The sequence below is a fragment of the Typopeltis vanoorti genome, chromosome 1 (genome assembly GCF_054136105.1).
Source record: "Typopeltis vanoorti isolate ZY-2024b chromosome 1, IOZ_Tvanoo_1.0, whole genome shotgun sequence".
Taxonomy (NCBI): domain Eukaryota; kingdom Metazoa; phylum Arthropoda; class Arachnida; order Uropygi; family Thelyphonidae; genus Typopeltis; species Typopeltis vanoorti.
Window position 1 is genome coordinate 18,591,110 of NC_143549.1, and position 25,212 is coordinate 18,616,321.

Sequence of the window (25,212 nt, forward strand, 5' to 3'; positions counted from 1 at the left end):
GAAGTCACAAACATCCATGCCCACAGCCTGTTATAGTTGTTGATGTAAATATTATGTATTATTATTATTACATAACACCTCCAGGGAGTCCAAAGACTCATCGAGGGAGGGTACCTACTCTACAACTCTATCTCCACCACTTAATCAATCCACCAACTACAATGAACTGCAACTGCCATCATCATCTACCCCAATGCCATCTACCGCCCATCATCACCACTAGTATTTTCACAGAAGTCACAAACATCCATGCCCACAGCGGGATTCGAACTCGCAGCCTTTTGACTGGCGAGCAGATACACTGACCACTTGGCCAACCAGGCCTGTAGTTGCTTTCTCGAAGTCAATCATTAATGTTTCGGGATCTAATGAGGAACGTAAGCCCTTTAAGGCATTGAATAATCTGCTGTAATTTAATTCTGATTTGCCAGGAACCAAAGCAAAAAGCTGCCATGGAATCCTTGGGCGTCTCATGTCAGTCCCAAGCCTGGATAAAGGAGGAGGGTCAGTCAGATGAGTGTCAGTGCTCTGACCATAAAGAAAAAACACAATTCTTATCCGATGCCTATATGATCAACAGCTACGACATGCCAGGTCGGATGTCGTCTGGATCTACCAGGTACGGGATACCAATTGAGCGATTCCATATCATACTCATTATCTGATTCAATTCAGCCAGTTTCCCAATGCTATCTAAATCTAGTTTTTTTTTTTTTTTTTCTCTTTCTGCATATAACTCGCTGCAGTATCTTGTCCATCGCTCTACAATTTTATCTTTATTCATCAATACTTTGCCTTTTTTTTGTCTTTAACTGTGGTTTGTGTTTTGGTTGCCACCTTCTATTAATGGTTCTAATCATTTTGTACACCTCCCTAGTTTTATGCTCTCCATTGTAATGTTCTATATTATGGCATTGGGTTTCTAACCATTTCATCTTATCCGGCTGACTGATTTTTTCACCTCATTGCATTTTCTTCTATATTGCTCCTCTATTGGTTTTGATGTATCTCTACTTATCTTCAGCATTCCTTTCTCCTGTACTAACTTCAGTGTTTCTTGTCTAATCCATTTCTTCTTGATCTTCTCTTCTGGTATACTGTTTTTTCAACTGCATCTTCTATCGCCTTCATTACTCCTTTCACTCTTAGATTCCAATTTTTTTCTTTGTCTACACTAAGTTTTTCCTCTAACACTGTTCTATACCTTTTTCCTATTCTGCTTCACTTATTCTTGCTGTATCTCTTCATTTCTGATGATGAGGTTATATTTTCTTTTTAATTTCAACTTGATGTTTGCAATCACTAAACTATGATCTGAGACTATATCCACTCCTTGAAAAGTTCGACACTTCTGTACTGATGTTATCCATCTTCTTTTAATCATATCAATCATGTTATTGGTTTTCCCATCATTTGATTGCTACGTCCATTTTCTGCAGTCCTTTTGTTGGAATTGTGTGTTACAGATCATCATCTCAGGTCCACAGCAGATTACAACATTTTTTCACCTCGATCATTTCTTTCTCCAAAACCATATTTTCCCATGACTCTTTTCCAACCATCATAACATATTCTGACTTTAGCATTCCAATCTCCTCCAATAATTAGTACATCTTGCTTTGGTATTGTTTCTATTTTCTCTGTCAGATCTTTGTAGAATAAGTCAATATTTTCATCTGTGCTGTCAGATGTGGGTGCATATATCTGGACTGTTGATATATTAAATGGTTTTGCTTGAAATCTTTCTGCCACGATTCGTTCATTGATGTTTGTAGCCTAAGAGCACCTTTCTAGCCTTTTTATTAAGAAGAAATCAACTCCTGCTTCATGCTTGGTGTCATGCCATGACTTTGCATCTATTTATCTTTCCTACTGATGTCCATCGCAACTCCGCCAGTTCTAGTATATCACTGATATGTCTCCATTTCCTCACAAAGTATTGCTAGTTTTCCATCCAAAGTGTCTGTACAACCCACGTTCATACTGATAATAGTTCTGTTAGTTTCTGTTTCCTTTTGGTATCCCACTTTTCCATTCAACCCTGATCCCTGGATTGGTATCACAGACCTTGTTGATCCAGACGATGTCTGAGCCAGCATGCTTAGCTGTTGATCGTATAGGCATCAGATAACAATTATGTTTTTTCTTTACAGTCAGAGCATCGACACGCATCTGACTGACCCTCCTCCTTTATCCAGACTTGGGACTGGTATGACCCCCCCCCCCCCCCCCCCCAAGGATTCCATGGCGGCTTTTTGCTTTGCTTCCTGGCAAATCAGAATTAACTTACAGCAGATTATTCAGTGCCTTAATGTGCTTACGTTCATCATTAGATCTCGAAACATTAATGGTTGACTTCGAGAATGCAACTATCAATGCTTTTTCTAACATATTTACTTTAATAACTATAATAGGTTGTTTATTTCATATGGCACAAAATCTTTATCGCAAAATTGTTGCCATTGGTTTGAAGTTATGCTATCAAGCAGATGCTGAATTTAACATGAAAATTAAATGCATCACAGCATTAGCATTTCTTCCAATTAGTGATGTTACTGATGGATTTGTTCAATTGACGATTTGGAGCAAAACGTTAATTATTTACGCAGCGTCTCTTTTAGTTTGCACAATTTTTAAATGATTTCATTATGTTATGTATCCCTGACATTCACCTTAATAAAGATTTGCCTTTTTAATGATTTTATAATACCCTTTATCTTCCAATGATTATTTACAAAAATTAATGCAAAATGCCTTACAGGGTAAATGTTTACGGCAAAAATGTGTGTGCCGAATTTTCTTAGAACCATAATACTTATTGACTTTTGAATATTGACTGTAATTTTCCAAATGCTTTCTACCTAAGCAATGTGCATCTTTTAATTTTGTCTATAACATTTTGATCCATTGATATCTGTTGTCCTAAGCATATGTAATGATTTATTTGTTCAGTTTCATCATTATTAACTTTTATTATTTCTCACTATGCATAACTATTGATTATAACTCAGGCCTTCTTTAGGTTTATCCTTAAGCCATCTTTAAGCATTTAGATGGCTTAAATAACTTCCATTTATCTTCAGACCTTTTTCTTTGCAATCGAGGTTTCAATATTTCTTCTAGGCATGCTGCAGATAGTTTTGGAGATATTATATTACCTCATCTTATAGCTCTCAGTAAAAATACTTCCACAGTGGATATGTTTCTGTCGAAATGGATTTTTACTGTTGCATTGGTGTATACTGATTTGATGGTCGTGACACATGGCTCCTTCATTTGCTGGTTTTGCTTTAAGTATTGCACAAAATTTTACTGAATCAAAGGCTCTCTCCATAAACAATAAAACCAAGTTGAATTCATCACTTAGTCATTCACAAACTACTGCCTATTGGCAGAAATTTTAATCTGCAACTTATTGGTTTGAGAATTGATATCCTGTCCACTCTGAATTTACAATGGATATATACATTAAAATATTGATGTTTTAATTGTAATATTTAATAATAAATTTAGTTTAATCCTTTATCCAAATGTAAGCAAACAAAGTTTATGCCTGGAAATATCTTCAGTACTGAGGTAAGGTGGTGCAACACCAGATAACTCTGAGCAAAGCTGGACCAAGCTTTCATAAATCCTTGTCTCAGTATCTCCCGTAATGCAAAGCACATCTCCTTGTGGACATGTATACTGCTATGCATTAAGGGAAGGGCCACTACCCAGACCGGTTTCAACCTTTATTAAGGTTTTGTCATTTGGAGGTTTACCCAAACGTGGAGATATTAAGGCAGAAGCAATAGGAGAGGTCATATTTACCTACACTAGTTGCCAGCAGGTGTATACCACCTTATTATTGAATTACTCTGGATTTAGAGAAAGATGTTGGAAGTTTATTTTGGACTTGGTTAGACTATAAAAAAATTAGTTTATTCCTTTATCCAAGTGTAAGCAAACAAAGTTTGCACCTGAAAATATCCTCAGGACTGAGGAAAGGTGGTGCAACACCAGGCAACTTTGAGCAAAGGTGGACCAACATCTCTTCACTCCTTGTCTAAGTATCTCCCACATGTCTGCAAGGAGATGTACTTTGCATTATGGGAGATACTGAGACAAGGAGTGATGAGAGGTTGGTCCACCTTTGCTCGGAGTTGTCTGGTGTTGCATCACCTTACCTCAGTCCTGAAGATATTTTCAGGTGCAAACTTTGTTTGCTTACACTTGGATAAAGGATTAAACTAAATTTATTATTGTTTAACCAAGTGCAAAATAAACTTCCAATAATATTTAAAATATTAGAATATTTATTTAAGCTTTCTTTAAACCTCAGAGGATGAACCTTAATTGTTTCAGAAGTCACACACTTGAGACTTCATTCTCATCTCATCTATTCTTTCCTTTAGCATGTTAGGCTGATCTTGTATGATCAGATAAACTTGTTTGCATAGTTTGCTCCATCTGTTAGTTGACTTATCCTCTGACTGATTTGTTTATCTTGAAAGATGAAACCCAAGTTTCTAGGAAGGAAAACTCTGCTGCAATCATGAAATCAACTAATTCATTTTCAATTGAAAAGGTTGAATAAAAGTTCTTAGTTTCCTAGAAACGATTTCAACCAAAGTCTTTCTAGTGAATCTGCAGTAGTGTAAGCATATTCAATTCAATTTAAAGTACACAAGACTAAAAAGATCAGCTTTCAACTAATATGCTCGAAAGTGAAGTTTTTTTTCTTTTTAATTGTCCTTTCTTCTTTTTCCTACAGTTAAAAAAGTATTTTTGTTAATAACTTGCTTATTTAGATTCTGCTCATTTAAGAAATAAAATGGCACACAAAGTAAGACACCTTGAACTGAACTGTTATTAGTTGAATTACTCTGTAGCCATTTATCCATATTGAAAATAAGAGGAGCTATTTCATTAAAAATGAATACAAAAAAAAAAAAAAACTCCACTTGCACTTTGTAACATAGATTATTTATTTATTTATTCATTCATATGGAGTTTCCTCCCTTTTCTCTCCTGTCCCTATTGGGGTGAGTTGAATCCCCTCATGGGGGGGGGGATTAAGTATTTATGGCTGTAGATCCAAGTGTTCACGGGGTCGGTTTGCCTGCTTGCGAGATGAAAACCCCCAGATGTGAGGTTTTTCATCACCCTTGGCTATGGCTAAGGAAGATTGTTAAGCTCCTCACGTCGGTGACAGGAATCGAACCCAGGACACTCCTTCCCCAGCATATGGTTGCGAAGCGCATAGCCACTAGGCTAACAACACGGACTTTTTGTTTATAGACGTGAATGATTTATCCTCGTACATGTTTGTCTTTTAATTTAATTTTTTTTTTTTCAAGGACATTGCTGAGCTGCAAAAATCTGTTGAAACTGTCGATTTAAGCTTCTTCTTAGTTTGATCATATATAACCAATCATCAGTTCAGTTTCCCAGTACAGTGATATAAATGAGAGAGTTCACTATATGTTCCTTTCTTTTATTGTTACACGGTGATCAGCATTCATTTTTGAATTTATGGATTCTACGACCGTGTTAAAATAACTCTTTTTATTATCCTGACATTTCGATCTTCATATCAAGATCATCATCTGGAGCATACATAAATATACAAGACAAGCTGCATTACATTTCAAACCATAAGCTAGAGAAACAATGATTTGATCACATGCTACTCACTGGCATGACCTGTAGTGAAAAAGATAAAAAAATTACATCAAGCTAGATTTAATTTATGATTACATGAATAAACATTCTTGCTTACAGATGGTTTTCCTTCTAGTAACAGTGATATCTTATTTCTATTATTACAATTGTTATTTTTGATTAAAAAAACAATTATAAAATACAACATGAATAAACATTCTTGGGGTGCTTAATGGTTAAAGCTGTATAATTGAGAGGCGACCTCCACATAGCCTTTAAAGGAATGCAGAGAACTGATCAGGGCTTCTGACATAATCTCCAATCCTCACCTTCTCGTGGTGCACCCTGTTGGGTATCTACTTGGATACTGAGCAAACGAGGATGGGCTGGAAATTTGGGATTTAGCTGACCAAATTGTATTCCTATTGGTTAAACCAAAATAGAAAATGATGGTACAACATAACAAAATTTCATGCCAGCTAAGGCGCCACCTGGTTAAACAAAGACCCCCATTGTTTTCACCAGGGAACCAGGGTGAACAGCAAAAAGTCAGCTACAAACAAATCTGAAAACACACCCCAACTCAACATCACCAGAGTTAAAGATTGGTACTATCAATATAAGAAACCTGAATGGCAAAGAAATGGAGCTAGCGGAGGAATTAGTTAAGTACCTGATCGACATAATAGGGGAGACTGAAACTAAAAAGACAAAAACTGGTGAAATCTTTCTGAGCAATAAATCTAAAATGTTATATTCAGGCAATGACAATCAAGGAAAAGAAGGAGTAGCCATAGTATTCAACACAGCATACGAGGCTAATCACCTTGAATGGCAGGCAGTGTCAAGTAGAGTGATTTGGGCAAATATCAATGGGGAACTGGACAATGAGACTTATTTGTGCCTATGGTCCCACAGAAGGTTCTACTAAGGTAGAAGTGGAGGAATTTTTTGAGGCTCTAGAGAAAGCTACTGACACAATGAAAAAGGAAAAATTGGTCCTTGTTGGGATCTAAATAGCAGAGTAGGAAGTGATTGTTAGACATTCAAAAATGTTTTGGGAAAATTTGGAGGAAAGAGCAAAGCTAATAATAATAGCAAATACCTGTTGGATTTCTGCTCAGGACATGGACTGGTTATTACTAACACCATGTTCCAACATAAAAATGTGCACAAATTTACATGTAGAGAAGAGGCAAGGAATAAGAAAAGTCTCATTGACTATGTAATTGTTGATAGTGATGTTTTCTCCCTGGTGCAGGACGCCAGAGTGTACAGAGGATTTGAAATTGGAAGTGATCACTATTTGGTCTTGAGCAGGATAAAATTTAATTTTATATTGAAAAGAATGACATGTAAGAAAGTTTTAAAGCAAATAAATGTTGAGCAGCAATCAGATGTGACTGTAGACTAAAGTACACAAAGATTATTAAAGGAAAAATAAAAAAGAGTTTGAGAACAGGAACCAAACCTTGGAGATTCAGTGGCAAGCTTTGAATAAAACCATGATTGATTCAGCTAGAGAGGCATGTGATGAAGTTGTCTGCAAGGATAGAAAAATTAGAACTCAATGGTGGACACAGGACGTTAAAGAGGCAGTGAAGGAAAAGAAGAAAACGTATCGAAAGTTCCTGGCAAATATGTCAGCTTGTGCTCTTAGAGAATACAGAGACAAATGTAAGAAAGCTAAACACTGTGTAAAACTAGCTAAATAAAAGTCATGGGAGGACTTTGGCAAGAACATAGAAAATAAATATCAAGAAGATGGCAAAATATTCTGGGGGCTGTTGAAGTAGCTTAGGAATGGAGGAAAGAGTGCTGTAAAAGGAGTTAGAGATGATAAAGGTAAAATTAAAATGGGAGAAAAAGATATCCTTTAAGTATGGAGTAATTACTTTGAAAATTTGCTAAATGAAACACTGACTAGGCATGCAGTCAGGAATACATATCCATACTTGAAGTAGAAAAAAGCCATCAAAGGCTTGAAATGTGTAAAGTCAGCTGGAGTAGATGATATTTGACCAGAAATGCTGAAATATGGTGGTATAAAAGTCTTACAGTGGCTGCACTGCATAGTTCAGAATGACTGGACAGAGGGACGAATTCCCAATGATTGGAGTAGAGCTCTCGTAGTACCTATATATAAAAAGGGAAATAAAACTGAATGTGAGAATTACAGAGGTATATCCTATTGAGTGTTCCTGGTAAGATATATGCAAGTATACTTGAGAAACAGTTAAGAATTGTGGAAGAAAAGCTTGGTGAATAACAAGTTGGATTCAGGCTAAATAGAGGCTGTCAGAATCAGATCTTCACCTTATGACAAATAGTGGAGAAATCATGGGAATATAACAAAGATCTGTATTTAAGTTTTGTTGATCTGGAAAAGGCATATGACAAGGTGCCAAGAGAGTAGCTATTCAAAATGCTACAGTTATATTATGTCAATGGGGCATTATATCAAGCAATACTTAGTCTTTATTTCAGTTGTAAGTCAGCAGTTAGAATTGAAGGAAGTACAGAACGATGGTTTAATGTTAAATCTGGTGTGAGACAAGGATGTGCATTATCCCCTCTGTTATTAATTATCTATATGGATCACATTATGAAGGAAAGTGGTATTAAACATGATATCAAAATTGGAGATGTTAATGTTAGGTGTTTGCTTTATGCGGACGATGTTATACTTATCAATAAATCCGCTACAAGTCTGCAAGATTCACTGACTAAATTGAATAACTCTTGTAATCGATATGGTATGAAGGTCAGCAATAAAAAGACAAAGACAATGAAAATAGGCAGAATCATTGAAAATATCAACTGTGTTGTGAATGGAGAACCTGTGGAACAAGTAAAACATTTCAGCTACTTAGGCACGATTTTTAGTGAAGATGGTAAATTGAATATAGAAATAGACAACAGAATCAGCAAAGCTGGTATGGTGGGAAGTCAATTGAATATGGAATAAGAGAGAAATTAGTCAGAACACTAAATTAGCTGTATACAAGACAGTGTTCAAACCAGTTTTAACTTATGGATCTGAGAGATGGGTCAGAAGTAAAACACTTATCCAAAGACTAGAGAACGCAGATATGAGAGTCCTGGGAAAGATTAGAGGCGTGAACAGATGGCATCAATGGCAATATCATATTAAAAACGAGGATATTAGGAAAGAACTTGACATTGTCAGCATCCAGGAATGTGTTAGCAGAGCTAATCTCAGCTAATTTTTTGATATGAAGATCAAAACGTCGGGATAATAAAAAGAGTTATTTTAACACGGTTGTAGAATCCATAATCTCAAAAATGGATTGCTATATGTTCCTTGACAATATCTTTTTTAGCCAGATGATTGTTTCTCCATTTAAGCTTTTTATCATTATGTATATTCTTTCTGACAACAGCCCATGTTCACTTTTACTTTTTCTTTCTAAAATAAATTTCATTTGCTTTTTATGGAATGCCTGTCTTATTATATCTTCTATTTGCTTTTTATCTGTCTTGAATATATGTTTTGGGATAATTTAAGTCAGCACTCATGATAATGTAAGTATATCTATTACAAGGTGATTGCAGAAAGTTAGTGTTAAATATCAACTTGCATGGTAATTCCATGTCTGTAGGTATTAGAGATGAAGTTTCAGTGTAGATATATGTATGATTCAGAAAAGGATTAGGAAGTTAATGGTTTATTTTAATATAATCAGGATTAGTCATGATGCAAATGTTAACCCTCATGTAAGAGATTAATAATTTGCATTTTGTGGAAGTAATTTGACACCATTAGAGATATTTTAGTGATGGTATCTTAGTTTATATTTTATGTTATTAGTTAAGGATAAAATTAAAATGGCAGATAATAATGGTCCTGGACATGGAAAAAGGGATGCATTTATAAATTAGGCATTTTTGGTATTGCCCAGTACATTATATGCACTGGATTTTGCTAATTTATGAGTTTCATACACCTAGAAGGTGATAAGAAATTCTACTTTATTGTTATAAATGCTCTCATGTGCATGCCTTACTCGTCTGAGAAAAGCTTTCTTTGTTTATCTTTCAGAAATGCCAGGCTATGTACCCCCTGTAGCTAATTTTGATTTCGACAAACCTGATTTTCTACTACATTTGCCTAGTGCTACATCTGTTAACAAAGCAAAAGGGAAAAAAAGGAAGAAAGCAGTGAAGTGAGTTCCTTTTTAATATCTTACTGATATATACACACTGTAAATAATCAACATTTTCTGTGTATGATCACGAGTACTGCAAAGCTCCGTTAAAAATGTTTTAAGATGGTGAAATTCAACTGTTTAATTCAGTTATTAACTAGTACATTTCATAAATGAAGACAGAAGAGGGGGTGGTGGGAACATCAACAGAAAGAGTAGTTTCTTTATTCAATCATCTATCCAATAAATTGGATAGATGATTGAGTAGGTGGTGTATGGCTTAACGGTAAGTATTTTTAAATTTGCATTTTCGGTAATTTATAATAATGCATTAAGTTTATGATAGAAATTTATCTTAAAATTGCTTGTGAGTAAATTCATTCAGCTGTTGTGAATCTTTCATAGGTATTGGGAGTTTCAAACTTGTGCCTTGCTAATTCTGATTCACATGTACATGATAATGAAATTATCATTGACAGTAGAAATATGACAGTCTGCCGTGGAGAGGCTCTTTGTTTAAGACTTAGACAGTAATGCTAAATCATATTTTTATGACTTCTTTCCGTCTTTAAACTCAACAAATCAGGCTGAAATGGAATAATTAACTTTTTTCAATTATTTTTAATGAAGCTTTTGTACATACGACTTTAGCATGTAACAGTAGGAGCCTAAAGTCTCACTGCTACTTGTAGTCCATTCTTACTTTAGCTAGATTTGTCAATCCTCCCCATCAATTCATAGAATAAGGATCATGTGGAGATAATGAAATATTTGTTCTCGTTATATACTACACTTCAAGATTGCCATTATCAGCATAAGAAGTATCAATGGAAAAGAAATACATTTGTGTTAATCAAGGTATTCCTTGATTAACACGACTAATTAATCCCTTGATGTTACCGCCGTATATCAAAAAAATCGTGAAAATCAAATATAATAACCAATGGTAAAAATTATAATTCGTCCATGATTGATTACTGTATTAATAATTCATTTTATATAGTACTGTTTTAGGAAAGATAAAAAATGAATCCAAAGTAAATGTTTAATAAATGCTTGTACCTGCATTAGTTACTGCAATTTTTTTATCAAAAAAAGTTATCAAGAGTTGTTTGAACAGTTTTAGTTTTTTCCTATCAGGATAACTTCTACGATAACAAACAAAATGACTCTTTAGACCTCGACAAACAAGTATTCTTCAATTAATATCTGGATCCATATCAATTACTTGCTGCTGAAGCGATTCTACACTGCAAAATATTCCATCCTGTTCTTTGATTGTTATCTCCTTTGAAACCTCCTCTTCATATTCCATTTGTTCTTTGTGTTCATATGCACATTGTTGCTCACTGTCAAGAAGATCATTGTCACTGAAATTGTTTGAATTTGAATCCAATAATTCTTTAACATATTCTGCATCAACACCATCAAAACCAAGGTCTTCACCAATTGCAACGATTTCTTCAACCACGTTGTTCACAGGATTTTGAAAACCACCTAAGTCATTAGCACATTCTGGCAAAAGATTTTTCCAAACAGCTCTGATGCAGCTAGAAGACACTTGATCCCACAAGTCGTGAATGTTTTCAACTGCTTGTTTAATGGTAACATTTTTCCAAAATTCTTGGAGCATAACTACATTTTCTCCCGTTGTTGTTTCCACTATCTTTGAGAATGTCTTTTTAAGAAAATAGGCTTTGAAAGTTGCAATGATGCCCATATCCATGGGTTGTAGCAATGATGTCGTATTTGGTGGAAAAAATAAAACTTTCACATTCTCACACAGACCACTAAGAGAATTTGGTTGACCAGGTGCATTATCTAAAAGCAAAAGAGCTTTGAAAGCTAAATTATTTCTCTTGCAATAAGCTTCAACTGCTGGAAAAAAATAAGATAAACCAATCTTCAAATAAGCTTTCGGTAACCCAAGCCTTCTGATTCACCTACCAAATTACAGGAAAATCATTCTTGTTATATCCTTTTAATGCCCTTGGGTTCTGAATTTGATAGACCAGCAGAGGCTTCAGTTTAAATTCTCCATTAACATTCCCTCCAAGCATAACATTCTGTCTATTTTTTCAGAATCTGAAAAATTCTGAAAAAATAGACAGAACACTTCGCAAATACAACATTAAAACCACCTTTAAACCCCCAAATAAGCTAAGACACCTACTCAGTTCCTCTAAAGATCCTCTTTCACACCTAGCACACCCAGGGGTATATAAAATACACTGCACATGTAACATACCATACATAGGGGAAACAGGGCGAACTATCCCAATCAGACAAGACGAACACAAACGACACATTAAATACCTCCACTTCGGTAAAGCAGGCCTTTCTGACCATGCACTCCAAACATACCATAGAATTGACTGGAAAAATACCAAGTCCCTACACCGCACCAAAACCTGGTTTGAGAGAAAATTTAAAGAGTCTAGTGAAATGCTCAAACACAACCCAAGTCTCAACAAAAATGATGGCCTCACCATTTCAAGAATGTGGAGGACCCATCTACAACCTGTATAACATCCTAAACTAGCATTAGAAAAATTTCCACTACAAGAAGACAACCTGGTGAAGTGTTTAGAACATTCAATAGCAACTGAAAGAAATCATTTTGTAACTATCCAGAATATTAATACATGAGGACTCTAACAGTTTATTGTAGTTGCATTTATCTATTTATAATATATATATAATTATTATTTATTTATTTATTTATTTTTTTTTTTTATATATATATATATATATATATATATATATATATTTTTTTTTTTTTTTTTTCTTTCCACTAGAGGACAGGCTAGAAAAAAGATTTATTAACTACGTAGATTTAGTTTACTGATATAGAAAGTATGAGCATGTAGCTTGGTTTTGTATACAGTTGTATTCTTCCGATGATGACCTCGATATAGAGGTCGAAACGTCAAGTTTTATTTTATTTGTAATTAATAAAATAATCTGTTCAACACGTGTGTTTTTGAGTCCCTAAATCTACAAATATGAGTGCTGATCACCGTGTAACCCTAAAAGCAAGTAATGTTTCCTTATTTATCAGATATTTGTTTGACCAAATGTGAGCCCAGGTGTAGCATAATGAGCATGTAATACCTAGACTATGACTTCCATATAGTTTTTCATTTTAGAAATTATGGACTTTTACAACTGTATTATAAATAACTCTTTTAATTTCCCGACGTTTCGATCTTCATATTAAGATCATCATCTGGAGCATATACAAATATACAGGACTAGCTGAGTTACATTACATACTGTAAGCTAGCGAAAACAATGTTTGATCACAGGTTATTCTACTGGCATGACCTCATCAAGAAACTACATCAAGCTAAATTCTATTTATGGTAACATGAATATATGGTTATAACATGTCCATAATTGTTAAGTCCATAATTTCTAAAATGAATGCTGATCACCGTGCAACACTAAAAGAAAGGTCCATATAGTTTTTGTTAATGTTTCTTTCAGTATATGTTAATGATTTCTTAAGTGACCTTCAACGACTTTTTTTTTTTTGCAAATGTCAGTCACTCAGGGAAGTGACTTTTAACTCCCTGTCGACTATCACCTGAAAGTAACTTGTCTCTTCTTTCACCTCTTGGAATGCTGCTGTCAATTTAACATACACCTCATTCCATATCTATCGAAACTATATCTCCTACTTAGCAGTTGAACTGGTATCCTCCTTATCTACCAATAGCACCAGCTCATTCATATAGTATTGTAGTAGCATGATATCAAAATAGACTGCCATTACTTTAGAGATAATGCTCAATTCACTAAGTTAACATCATCTACAAGCTGTTTTCCCCAGTGGGATCTTGTATTATATCTCTTATCATTCAGGATTCTCTCCCTATCCTTCCCATAATCATATTGCTTATCCATCTTCATTTAGTTTTGTATTCTGACTGCGACCAATTTCTTTTATATCCTCACCTTTCCACATAAAACATAAACTGTTTCTAGAACTGTAAACTAAACTCGGCACCTCAGTTGCTAATGATTATGCTGTTTCATAAAGAAACCTAGGTTTGAATGCTGTTTAAGATGCAAATAAACTTATATTTTTTTCTGAGTGTAAGTCAGCCAGTCTCATGCAAAGCTAAACAGTGTTTTTCCAGAAACTTGGGTATTTCATCTTGCACAAGCTCTGGTATCTTTAGTTATTTTAGCCATAATTCAAACCACTAATATCATTCTCGTAGAAAGACTTATATGTTGGTTGCACATGATTACTAAATAACTTTAGGAATTCACAACGTATACTGGTATATAAATTAAAATAAACTTCATCATCAAATTCCTGCCATGTACCCTCAAGGGGTGTACAGGATATGATAGTACTACATGAAAAATTTACATCATTACTAACTTCCTATCTACAATTTTCCTCCAAATCAGGCTGTTACTTGTCAAGACTACAACATTACCAGATCTTATATTTCTATCGTCTAAGGAACTTTGTACCGTATCAATCCACCTATATCTTGGGCTTCCTCTGGGTCGTTTTCCTGCCAACTTGGCAGAGAACACTTGTTTTGGTAATTGTTCCTCGCCCATTCTGTTTAAGTGACCATACCACCTTAGATTAAATCTGCGGTCTCGAGTCTTTGGTCAAGTATTTTACTTCTGACCCAGCTCTCAGATCCATAAGTTAAAACTGGTTTGAACACTGTCTTGTATACAGCTAATTTAGTGTTCTGACTAATTTCTCTTTTTTTCCATATGAATTTATTCAGTTGACTTCCTACCACATCAGCTTTGCTGATTCTGTTGTCTATTTCCATATTTAATTTACCATCTTCACTAAAAATCGTGCCTAAGTAGCTGAAACGTTTTGCTTGTTCCACAGGTTCTCCATTCACAACACAGTTGACATTTTTAATGATTCTGCCTATTTTCATTGTCTTTGTCTTTTTATTGCTGATCTTCATACCATATCTATTACAACAGTTATTCAATTTAGTCAGAGAATCTTGCAGACTTGTAGCAGATTTATTGATAAGTATAACATCGTCCGCATAAAGCAAACACCTAACATTAACATCTCCAATTTTGATATCATGTTTAATACCACTTTCCTTCATAATATGATCCATATAGATAATGAATAACAGAGAGGATAATGTACATCCTTGTCTCACACCAGATTTAACATTAAACCATCTTCCTGTACTTCCTTCAATTCTAACTGCTGACTTACAACTCAAATAAAGACTAAGTATTGCTTGATGTAATGCCCAATTGACACCATATAACTGTAGCGTATTGAATAGCTTCTCTCTTGGCACCTTGTCATATGCCTTTTCCAAATCGACAAAACTTAAATACAGAACTTTGTTATATTCCCATGATTTCTTCACTATTTGTCGTAAAGTGAAGATCTGAATCCAGCTCGTTCTTCACCAAGCTTTTCTTCCACAATTCTTTTCAACTGTTTCTCAAGTATACTTGCATATATCTTACCAGGAACACTCAATAGGGATATACCTCTGTAATTCTCACATTCAGTTTTATTTCCCTTTTTATATATAGGAACTATGAGAGCTCTACTCCAACACGGGGAATTCGTCCATCTGTCCAGGCATTCTCAACTATGCAGTGCAGCCACTATAAGACTTTTATGCCACAATACTTCAGCATTTCTGGTTGAATATCATCTATTCCTGCTGCCTTTCCACATTTCAAGACTTTGATCCCTTTTTTTCAAGTATGGGTATGTATTATTGACTGCACATGCGTTGTCAGTGTTTTTTATCACTGTGCTGTCATCACTGCTTGTTTAATTTAGCAAATTTTCAAAGTAATTACTCCATACTTCAAGGATAACTTTTTCTCCCATTTTCATTTCACCTTTATCATCTCTAACTCCTTTTACAGCACTCTTTCCTCCATTCCTAAGCTTCTTCAACAACCTCCAGAATATCTTGCCACCTTCTTGATATTTATTTTCTATGTTCTTGACAAAGTCCTCCCATGACTTTTGTTTATCTAGTTTTACACAGTGTTTAGCTTTCTTACATTTGTCTCTGTATTCTCTAAGAGCACAAGCTGACTTATTTGCCAGGAATGTTTGATATGTTTTCTTCTTTTCCTTCACTGCCTCTTAAACTTCCTGTGTCCACCATGGAGTTCTAATTTTTCTATCCTTGCAGACAACTTCACCACATGCCTATCTAGCTGAATAAATCAGGGTTTTCTTCAAGGCTTGCCAATAATTCTCCAAGGTTTGGTTCCTGTTCTCAAACTCTTTCATTTTTCCTTCAATAATCTTTGTGTGTTTTAGTCTACAGTTCACATCTGAGAGCTGCTCAACTTTTATTCTCTTTAAAACTTTCTTACATGTCATTCTTTTCAATGTGAAATTAAATTTTATCCTGCTCAAGACTAAATAGTGATCACTTCCAATTTCAAATCCTCTGTAGACTCTGGTGTTCTGCACCATGGAGAAAACATCACTATCAACAATAACATAGTCAATGAGACTTTTCTTATTCCTTGCCTCTTCTCTCCATGTGAGTTTGTGCACATTTTTATGTTGGAACATGGTGTTAGTAATAACCAGTCCATGTCCTGAGCAGAAATCCAACAGGTATTTGCTATTATTATTAGCTTTGCTCTTTCCTCCAAATTTTCCCAAAACATTTTTGTATGTCTGACAATCACTTCCTACTCTGCTATTTAGATCCCCAACAAGGACCAACTTTTCCTTTTTCATTGTGTCAGTTGCTTTTTTCTAAAGCCTCAAAAAATTCCTCCACTTTTACCTTAGTAGAACCTTTTGTGGGACCATAGGCTCAAATAAGTCTCATTGTCCAGTTTCCCATTTCCATATTTGCCCACATTACTCTACTTGAGACTGACTGCCATTCAAGAAGATTAGCCTCATATTTTTTGTTGAATACTATGGCTACTCCTTCTTTTTCTTGATTGTCATTGCCTGAATATAACATTTTGTATTTATTGTTCAGAAAGATCTCACCAGTTTTTGTCTTTTTTGTTTCAGTCACCCCTATTATGTTGATCTGGTACTTATCTAATTCCTTCACTAGCTCCATTTCTTTGCCATTAAGGCTTCTTATGTTGATAGTACCGATCTTTAACTCTGATGATGTTGAGTTGGGGTGTGTTTTCAGATTTGTTCCATTAGCTGACTTTTTGCTATTCACCCTGGTTCCCTGGCGAAAACAATGGGGGTCTTTGTTTAACCGGGTGGTGCCTCAGCTGGCATGAAATTTTGTCATGTTGTACCATCATTTTCTATTTTGGTTTAACCAATAGGAATACAATTTGGTCGGCTAAATCCCAAATTTCCAGCCGATCCTCGTTCGTTCAGTATCCAAGTAGATACCCAACAGGGTGCACCATGAGAAGGTCAGGATTGGAGATTATGTCATAAGCTCTGATCAGTTCTCCACATTCCTTTAAAGGCTATGTGGAGGTCGCGTCTCAATTATGCAGCTTTGACCCTTAAGCACCCCTAAAAATAAACTTTAATATATATTTCCTATATTTCTGCTATGTCACGTTGCCATCTTCATGGGATTAAGACACGTGCACGCAGGCACTAAAAACAGCAAATGAGGTAGAAGCAATTAAACTACTGTTTTTCCTGAAGTCCTGACAGTGCTCCCTAGCAGGGTATATTAGGTATTCTCGGCATTTGGGCTGAGGTTTTCAAAATGTACATCTCCCAAATTTGGGACAGTCTCATGCATCCAAATTTGTGGAGGTAAACTGAAGCTGAAGTTATCGAGACAACTGAATCGTTTGACCTTCCTTAAACGCTGCCAGGATAATCAGGTAATCCCAAATCGTGTGAAATTTAAGCACCGTTTCTTTTCACAGAAGGCTCTCCGAATTTATAACCAAGTCAGCTTTGCTACGAGGGCAAATTACCGTCATGTGCGCTCTCCTAGCTGATGCAAACGAAGCTATTCGGGTGCTAGAGTAAGAGCTTTCCAACACACCGAATTATGAACTTTGGTCAATTCTATATGACGTCTCGGGCACTTCAGCAGATAAAGAATTTGAGTAATTACCGAGTCGACATATCAAGAAATTTGATAATTTAAAAAAGAACTTTACCTCCAAACCAAAACTACTACTCAACATGGTAGTCAACTTTTCTTCTGTTATTTTAAAGCCTTAAGCATTCGACGCACTTACACGTGGCCACAATTTCACCATTGCTCCTAGAAATATACTGGCCAAAGAAATTATGATCCACATTGAATGCTTTATATTTGTTACCTTCCAAACCACATCGCCAACAATATTAGACTGGATGTAGCCTGTGTTCTCACCAAAGCACGACCACCATATCCAACATATCCAATAGTGAATATAAGGCTCTACAGGAAATGAAGAAAAACAAAGAAATAATAATCACCAAAGCGGATAAGGGGAATGCTACCATTATGCTCAACCATACTTGACTACAGAGGTAAGCTTAATGCTTTATTATTAGATCAGGCTACTTACTTCCCCATTGAATACAATCCCACTAACTCACAAATTAGAAAACTCCATAGGCTCCTTAAGAATGTCACTTCCTGGCTTGTGGAAGTTACTAACAAAATCCATTATCTCTAGACCCCCCCCCATATTTATGGGCTCCCAAAAATACATAAACAAAATGTGCCATTACATCCCACAGTGAATGGCATTTATTCCCCCATGTACAAATTAGCCAAACATTTAGCCAAAGCACTCACACACCATACTGTCAACACACCATCACAAATAAAAAACTCAGCCCACTTTAAAGCCAGTGTAGAAATCCTTACACTCCAACATATTGACATAATGGTTAGTTTTGACATCTCCTCCTTATTCACATAGGTCCCACTCAAGGAAACCTTAGAGCTCATCCAAGCCAAATTTTCCCCCGATATCTGAGCCCTATTTCAGTTCACAATGAACTTGGGCTATTTCGTTTGGCAGGGAAAATTCTACAAACAGATAGAGGGGGACAGCCATGTATTCACCACTCTCCCCACCCTTGGCCAACTTCTTTATGGAGACTTTTGAAGAGAAAGCCTTAAACGCTGTCCCACAAAAACCTACGATATGGCTTCGCTACGTTGATGATGTGTTCGCTGTTTGGCCACATGGCTCTGATACACTCCCCTCCTTAACACACTTAAACAACCAACACCCCAGAATCAAGTTTACCCTGGAAAAAGAGGAAAGCAACAGCCTCCCTTTCTTATACACACTTGTCACCTGCAGCCTGATGGAACCTTGGTTTTCTCAGTTTATAGAAAACCCACCCATACAGGCAGGTACATTCACTAATATCCCCCCACACAACAATATGGAGTTATTAGGACACTATACAACAGGGCTAAACTAATGGTTTAATGGTTAGGGCATTGTCATTTCAAATGACAATGCCCTAACCATTAAACTTATCACATCCTTAACACTTTTTCAGCCGATGGCTACAACCCCCATAAAATTAAAAAAATTCTAAAATCAGTAACCCCCCCCCGCTTCATAAGAAAGATTACTCTACATCCATCCCCATTCCCTATATCCGGAGCACCTCCGAAAAAATTACCAAAATTCTGAATAAACATGACCTGACCTCTTGTTACAGACCATATAGAAAATTGGCACCCTTATCCCCTCAACTAAAGACCAACCACTTTCTCTACACCTACCTGGTGTATACCAGGTCCCTTGCAGCTGTAACCTGTCCTACTTTGGCCAAAAAGGCAGGACAGCGAATATCAGAATTTTGGAACACAAAGACTAACATCCGGTTTCACCATTACACCCACTCTGGGCTTGCAAACCATGCTCTGGATACACTCCACAGAATAGGGTGATAGAAAGCCACAGTAATACACTGCAGCAAGTATAAATTTGAAAGACTATTCATGGAATCAGCTTCAGCCCTAGAAATTTCATGCCAAAACTCAACAAATTGGGATACATGAGACTGCCCCAAATTTGGGAGACGTATATATTGAGAACTTCAGCCCCAATGGCCAAGAATACCTAATATAGCCCACTAGGAGACACCATCAGGACTTTAGGAAAAACAGTAGTTTCCTCGCTTCTACCTCATTTGCTGTGTTTTAGTGCATGCGTGCATGTGTCTTAATATTATGTTCCATGAAGATGGCAACGTGATGTTGCCAAAATATAAGAAATATATATTAAAGTTTATTTTAATTTATATATCAGTATACGTTGTGAATTCCTTGAGTTATTTAGTAATCACTAATATCATGTTGTTTAAGTCCACAGATTTGAATTCTGGTAACCTTCTGTGATGCTCCTGAAACACTGAATTGCAAGTTTTGTTGGATAATAGTCAAGGACATTATTCGTGGCTTCGGTAATATTAAATTAAAAATACTAATAAATTATATTATTCTTTATTCCTTGAAGTATAAGCACATAAGGATTCTGCATGAAGTTTCTTAAGAACTAGTCTACTTGTTGAACGTTTTTTCTCTTACTTATGCTATTTGACATTCTGTGCATATTTTCCAGCATTATTCTAGCTGCAGTAAATTATAGTTTGTATATAAGATAAAAAGTAGTTAGTTTTTAGAAATCAGATCATGTTTGTTTTATAATGCACTATATGTATAGTAAATTACACCCTCTCTAATGCTAATCTGTTCTCAATTCTTTCTCTCTGTTTTTTTTTTTTTAAATATTACCTTTATGAATTAATGTATTTTATTCATATTAAATGGATTTTTACTCATTTTAGCAATATAAGTAACATTCAAGATGGTTAAATATGACTAACATCTGTGATTGAATGTTTTTGTTTTTTTAGTTCAAAATTTCAGTTTTTGTTTTTACAGGCCTAAGCAAGCTTCTAATGAATCCAGTCAGATAACTCAGGATTTGAATACTGAAACAAATTCCTGTAATATCCAGCTGTCACCTAACACCCAAAAAGAAAAGGTATAGGATATTAAATATAATCACACATTGGTTATATTAATGGTTAATAATTAAATTATTAAACATGAACATGCCCCCTCCCCCTTATTAAATAAATAAAAGGAGGTCTTCTGTAAAATTGGTGATCTTTACCTGTTTTTTTGTGTTTCTACCTTAGAAGTTTTATAGTATATCAGAGTAGATTTTCATGTCTTTAATAGTATTTAGTAGCTTTATAACATTTATTATGCTGGCTTGGGTGGCCAGGTGGTTAGCATATCTGCTATCCAGCCAAAAGACTGCGGGTTCGAATCACCGCTGTAAGCATGGATGTTTGTGATTGTCTGTGAAAATACTAGTGGTGGCAGTTGGCAGTAGATGCTGTTGGTGTAGATGATGAAAATAGTTGTAGTTGGTGGATTGAGTGTTGGAGATGAAGAGTTGTAGAGTAGGTGCCCTCCCTCGATGAGTCTTTGGACTCCCTGGAGGTGTCATGTATTACTAATAATAATAATATTTTTATTGTGATATTGTAACATTAAATACAATTGTAAAATGATGCCAGAAACACAGAAGAAATGGAATGCTAACAAGAACAGCAAAGTGGTAAACATGAAGGTTTTCTTCACTAAAGCCGATATTAAAAATAATTTAACCTCCAACATCAGTAGGTTAAAGCAGATTATTAGACAGACTATGAGGAAATTACAGAAAACTGAGTAGCATTTAGAGGAATATCAGAAGAATAAAAAAAGTTCAGTTGCAAAATGGAAAACAACAAAGCATTGGAATCAAGTAATCCATGAACACACGACTGTATACATAGATTCCAGTTCAATGCATGCACTCTACTGTTTTCTTTATTCTATTCCTTACTGTTGTTTGCTATGTGTACTGATGATTATGAAGATGAAATATTTACATAATAATTGTATTTTTACCGTGGCATATCTGTTATTCTATAGTTATAGATACTCCTCAGGTTTTATACAAGAAAGCTTCAGTTTAAACAGGATAAGCTATGTGTCGCAATCTCTTCCACAAACTAACTTTTTCAAGTCGTTATATCCACATTACATCAGCTTATCATCCATCTCAAAAATATGGCATCATAAAATACTTAGTATCCAGAGCACACAAGATTTGTTCTTCTGAAGAATCTCTAAAACAAAAACTGAAAATATTGTCAAAGAAACAACAGCTTAATAAATGGATATAATCCAGTAATAACCCAAAAAATAATTAACTACTCTACCATAAAACAACCAGACAAGAAGCCTACAGAACTGCTATATCACATATTAAAGGCATCTCAGAATGTGTTTCAAAAATTATGAAAAAATATCAACTCATTGCTACCTATAGGCCTATCAACAAAATTCATAATCTGCTATCTTCTCCAAAAGACAAACTCTGACCACTGATGCTACCTTAGTGTATAATTTGACCACAGGTGAGAGAACCCTCAACACTTCTGCACATGGATTTTGGATGAAGAAGAAGAAGAAGAAGGTGAATCCATTCTGATAACAGAGCTATCAATCAATCCATCTCATGGGATGAGTTTGTTTATTATTACACATCAGAAAATTAGCTTTTGTTTTATGAACGTTCTAGTTTTTAAAGTGGTAACTATTTTGCTTGTACAGTAGTTAGAAAATTTTACATACAGTATTAACCAAATTTTAAAAAAGGTATAAAATAAATAAATATTGTAAGCAAAATTTATTTTTAAGAAAGTTTTGTATTAAAAAAAATAATTACAAAAAAAAAAAAAAAAAAAAACAGAATTTTTTTCAAATACTCTTAGCCATTATAGCTGGGAAAATTCGGACACTTCATCATTATCAAATTCCTGACATGTACCCTCAAGGGGTGTACAGGATATGATAGTACTACATGAAAAATTTACATCATTACTAACTTCCTATCTACAATTTTCCTCCAAATCAGTCTGTTACTTGTCAAGACTCCAATATTATTATTATCAGATTATTATCATTATCAAGGGGTGTACAGGATAATATATCCAATATTATCATTATCAAGGGGTGTACAGGATATGATAGTACTACATGAAAAATTTACATCATTACTAACTTCCTATCTACAATTTGCCTCCAAATCAGTCTGTTACTTGTCAAGACTCCAATATTATCATTATCAGATCTTATATTTCTATCATCTAAGGCACATTGTATCATATCAATCCACCTATTTCTTGGTCTTCCTCTGGGTCGTTTTCCTGATAACCTGGCAGAGAACACTTGTTTTGCTAATCTTTCCTCGCCCATTGTGTTTAAGTGACCATACCACCTGAGATTAGCTCTGCTAACGCATTCCTGGATGCCGACAATGTCGAGTTCTTTCCTAATATCCTCGTTTTTAATATGATATTGCTATTGATGCCATCTGTTCATGCCTCTAATCTTTCTCAGAAACTCAGACACTTTAATGCCCTAAACTGGTTAATTATTTATAACTTGTGGCTCTTTAACCAAACCATGCATAAAATTTTGAAAAATCCTTTTCCAAGAAAATTAATTTATTAGTTTAGGAACAGTTGGCACATTTTTTTCGATACATAAAATTTGTGAATAGTTCTTCTTATAACATCTACATGAAAATCATTCAAAGCTATGTTTTAGATGGTTTGGTGCTTTTATTAGGAGATTGAAATTTTGGATTATCTTCTCCTTTTCATTCCTTATGAATTCTTTAAATAGTTGACTCCAGTATGCCTACAATTTCACTTGCACGTTGTGTGGCCAGAAATTAGAATGAGGGGACTGCCTTCTAACAATTCTGTTTTGTAGAAAGTCAGCACATTATGCGATATTTTTTTTTGAAGCGCTACTGAAAGATTTAATATCAGCACTTGTTGATGATACAAGATCCATCATACAAATAAATAAGAAAAGATAAGTGCAAAAAGTGACAACAAAAATCAAGCTAGTACAGTGGCAGACAAGAACTGATGTGATTTTGTTTTTTGTTAATTAATCGACTCTTCTTAGCACTCTGCCAGCTATGGTTCTCTCAACTGTGGGCAGACTGTACCATGTTTGTGCAACTTGTCTTAATATGGAGAAATGGGAAGATCTGTAAATAAATCTCTGAACATCAAGATCACATCTGTGTTATCAAACTTCACAGATGTGGCCTGGCATAACATGAAATTGAAAACACTAACCATAGGATATAATGGGAAATCACCAAGATACTGCAGAGATCCATATGTAAACATGAATGTTTATACAAAGAAAATGCTGAAGCTCTACTTTATAGACCTAATCAAATGAGTGCCTCACTATTCCAAAAGTGTGGGAAATTGTTATCTTCAGTTGCATTAATGTCTCTCATATACATTTTATTTTTAACTAATTTTAATTATTTCAGCCCAGTTCTTTTAATCCATGAACACATGACTGTATACATAAAGGGATTTCAATTTAATATATGTGCTCTACTGTTTTCTTTATTCAATTTCTTATTTTTGTTTGCAGTTTGTATTGATGTTACATAAGACAAAATATTTACATAATAAATTTATTTTTACAGAGGATATGTATTATTCTATAGTTATGATGTGACTGGGATATCAATGTGATACTGAACAAAATAAACAATATATATATATATATATATATATATATATATATATATACAGGGCTTTTTTTCAGCCGGAACGGTCCAGAACGTGTTCCAGTAAATATTTAGGACTTTATTGGTCCCTAAACATATATTTTATGAGTATTTCAAAACTAGAACTGCCTCCATTTTAAATTCTCAGTTATGGTCATTGATAACATAAATCAAGAGTCATCTTTGGTTCATCCAATCTAGTGCTGCCATCTTGTATTGTTGACACTGAATCTCGAAGATCGAAGTTTTCTATTATAATCGATAATCGGACGGAAGTTATAGTAGTTATCGGAAGCAGAACTTCTATGTGAACAAGCAGACATTCTCTATGCAAGTAGAGTCGCACTTTTACAGCGTCGGTGAGTGAAGTTAATGTTTCATGGAAGTTTCACCAGTTTTATGCGATGAATAGTAAAATAACACAATTTTTCTCTTCCACTCGTGCAACTAAGAAGTTAAAGCTCGAGACAGTAAGTGTAGTGATGGTGGTGGTGGGGCAAAAACAGACTCGATGGACAGTGATACAAAACCTGGAGGGATAAAACATGTGGCTGCTATGGTTGCTACAAGGATTACAACGGCGACTATGATGAGTAAAGATGCACAAGATCTGCTCGACTGTTGGCCTCTAGACCAAAAAGTTGATTTTTGCAACAAAAATGAATGGCTGTTGGTGGAGAATAAAAACACTGGCTGTAAAATATGTAAGGAAATCGCAAGTTTGGGAGTAGAAACAAATAAGCAAGTTATGAATATTTCAAAGCCATGGGCAAATATTCAAATTTCTCATTATGGTAGGAATAAAAAAGAGGAA

General features: G+C 35.0%; 1 protein-coding gene across 5 annotated transcripts in view; it reads left to right on the forward strand.

Moving 5' to 3' along the window:
• Fancd2 (Fanconi anemia complementation group D2) overlaps positions 1–25,212 on the forward strand; it is an 883,021-nt gene that overhangs the window by 497,214 nt on the left and 360,595 nt on the right. For all 5 annotated transcript variants that reach the window (XM_090413132.1, XM_090413256.1, XM_090413216.1 and 2 more), the window contains 2 exons: positions 9,710–9,833; positions 20,672–20,774. In XM_090413132.1, coding sequence (XP_090269258.1) covers positions 9,710–9,833; positions 20,672–20,774 — 227 coding nt within the window. The remainder of the gene's footprint in view (positions 1–9,709; positions 9,834–20,671; positions 20,775–25,212) is intronic.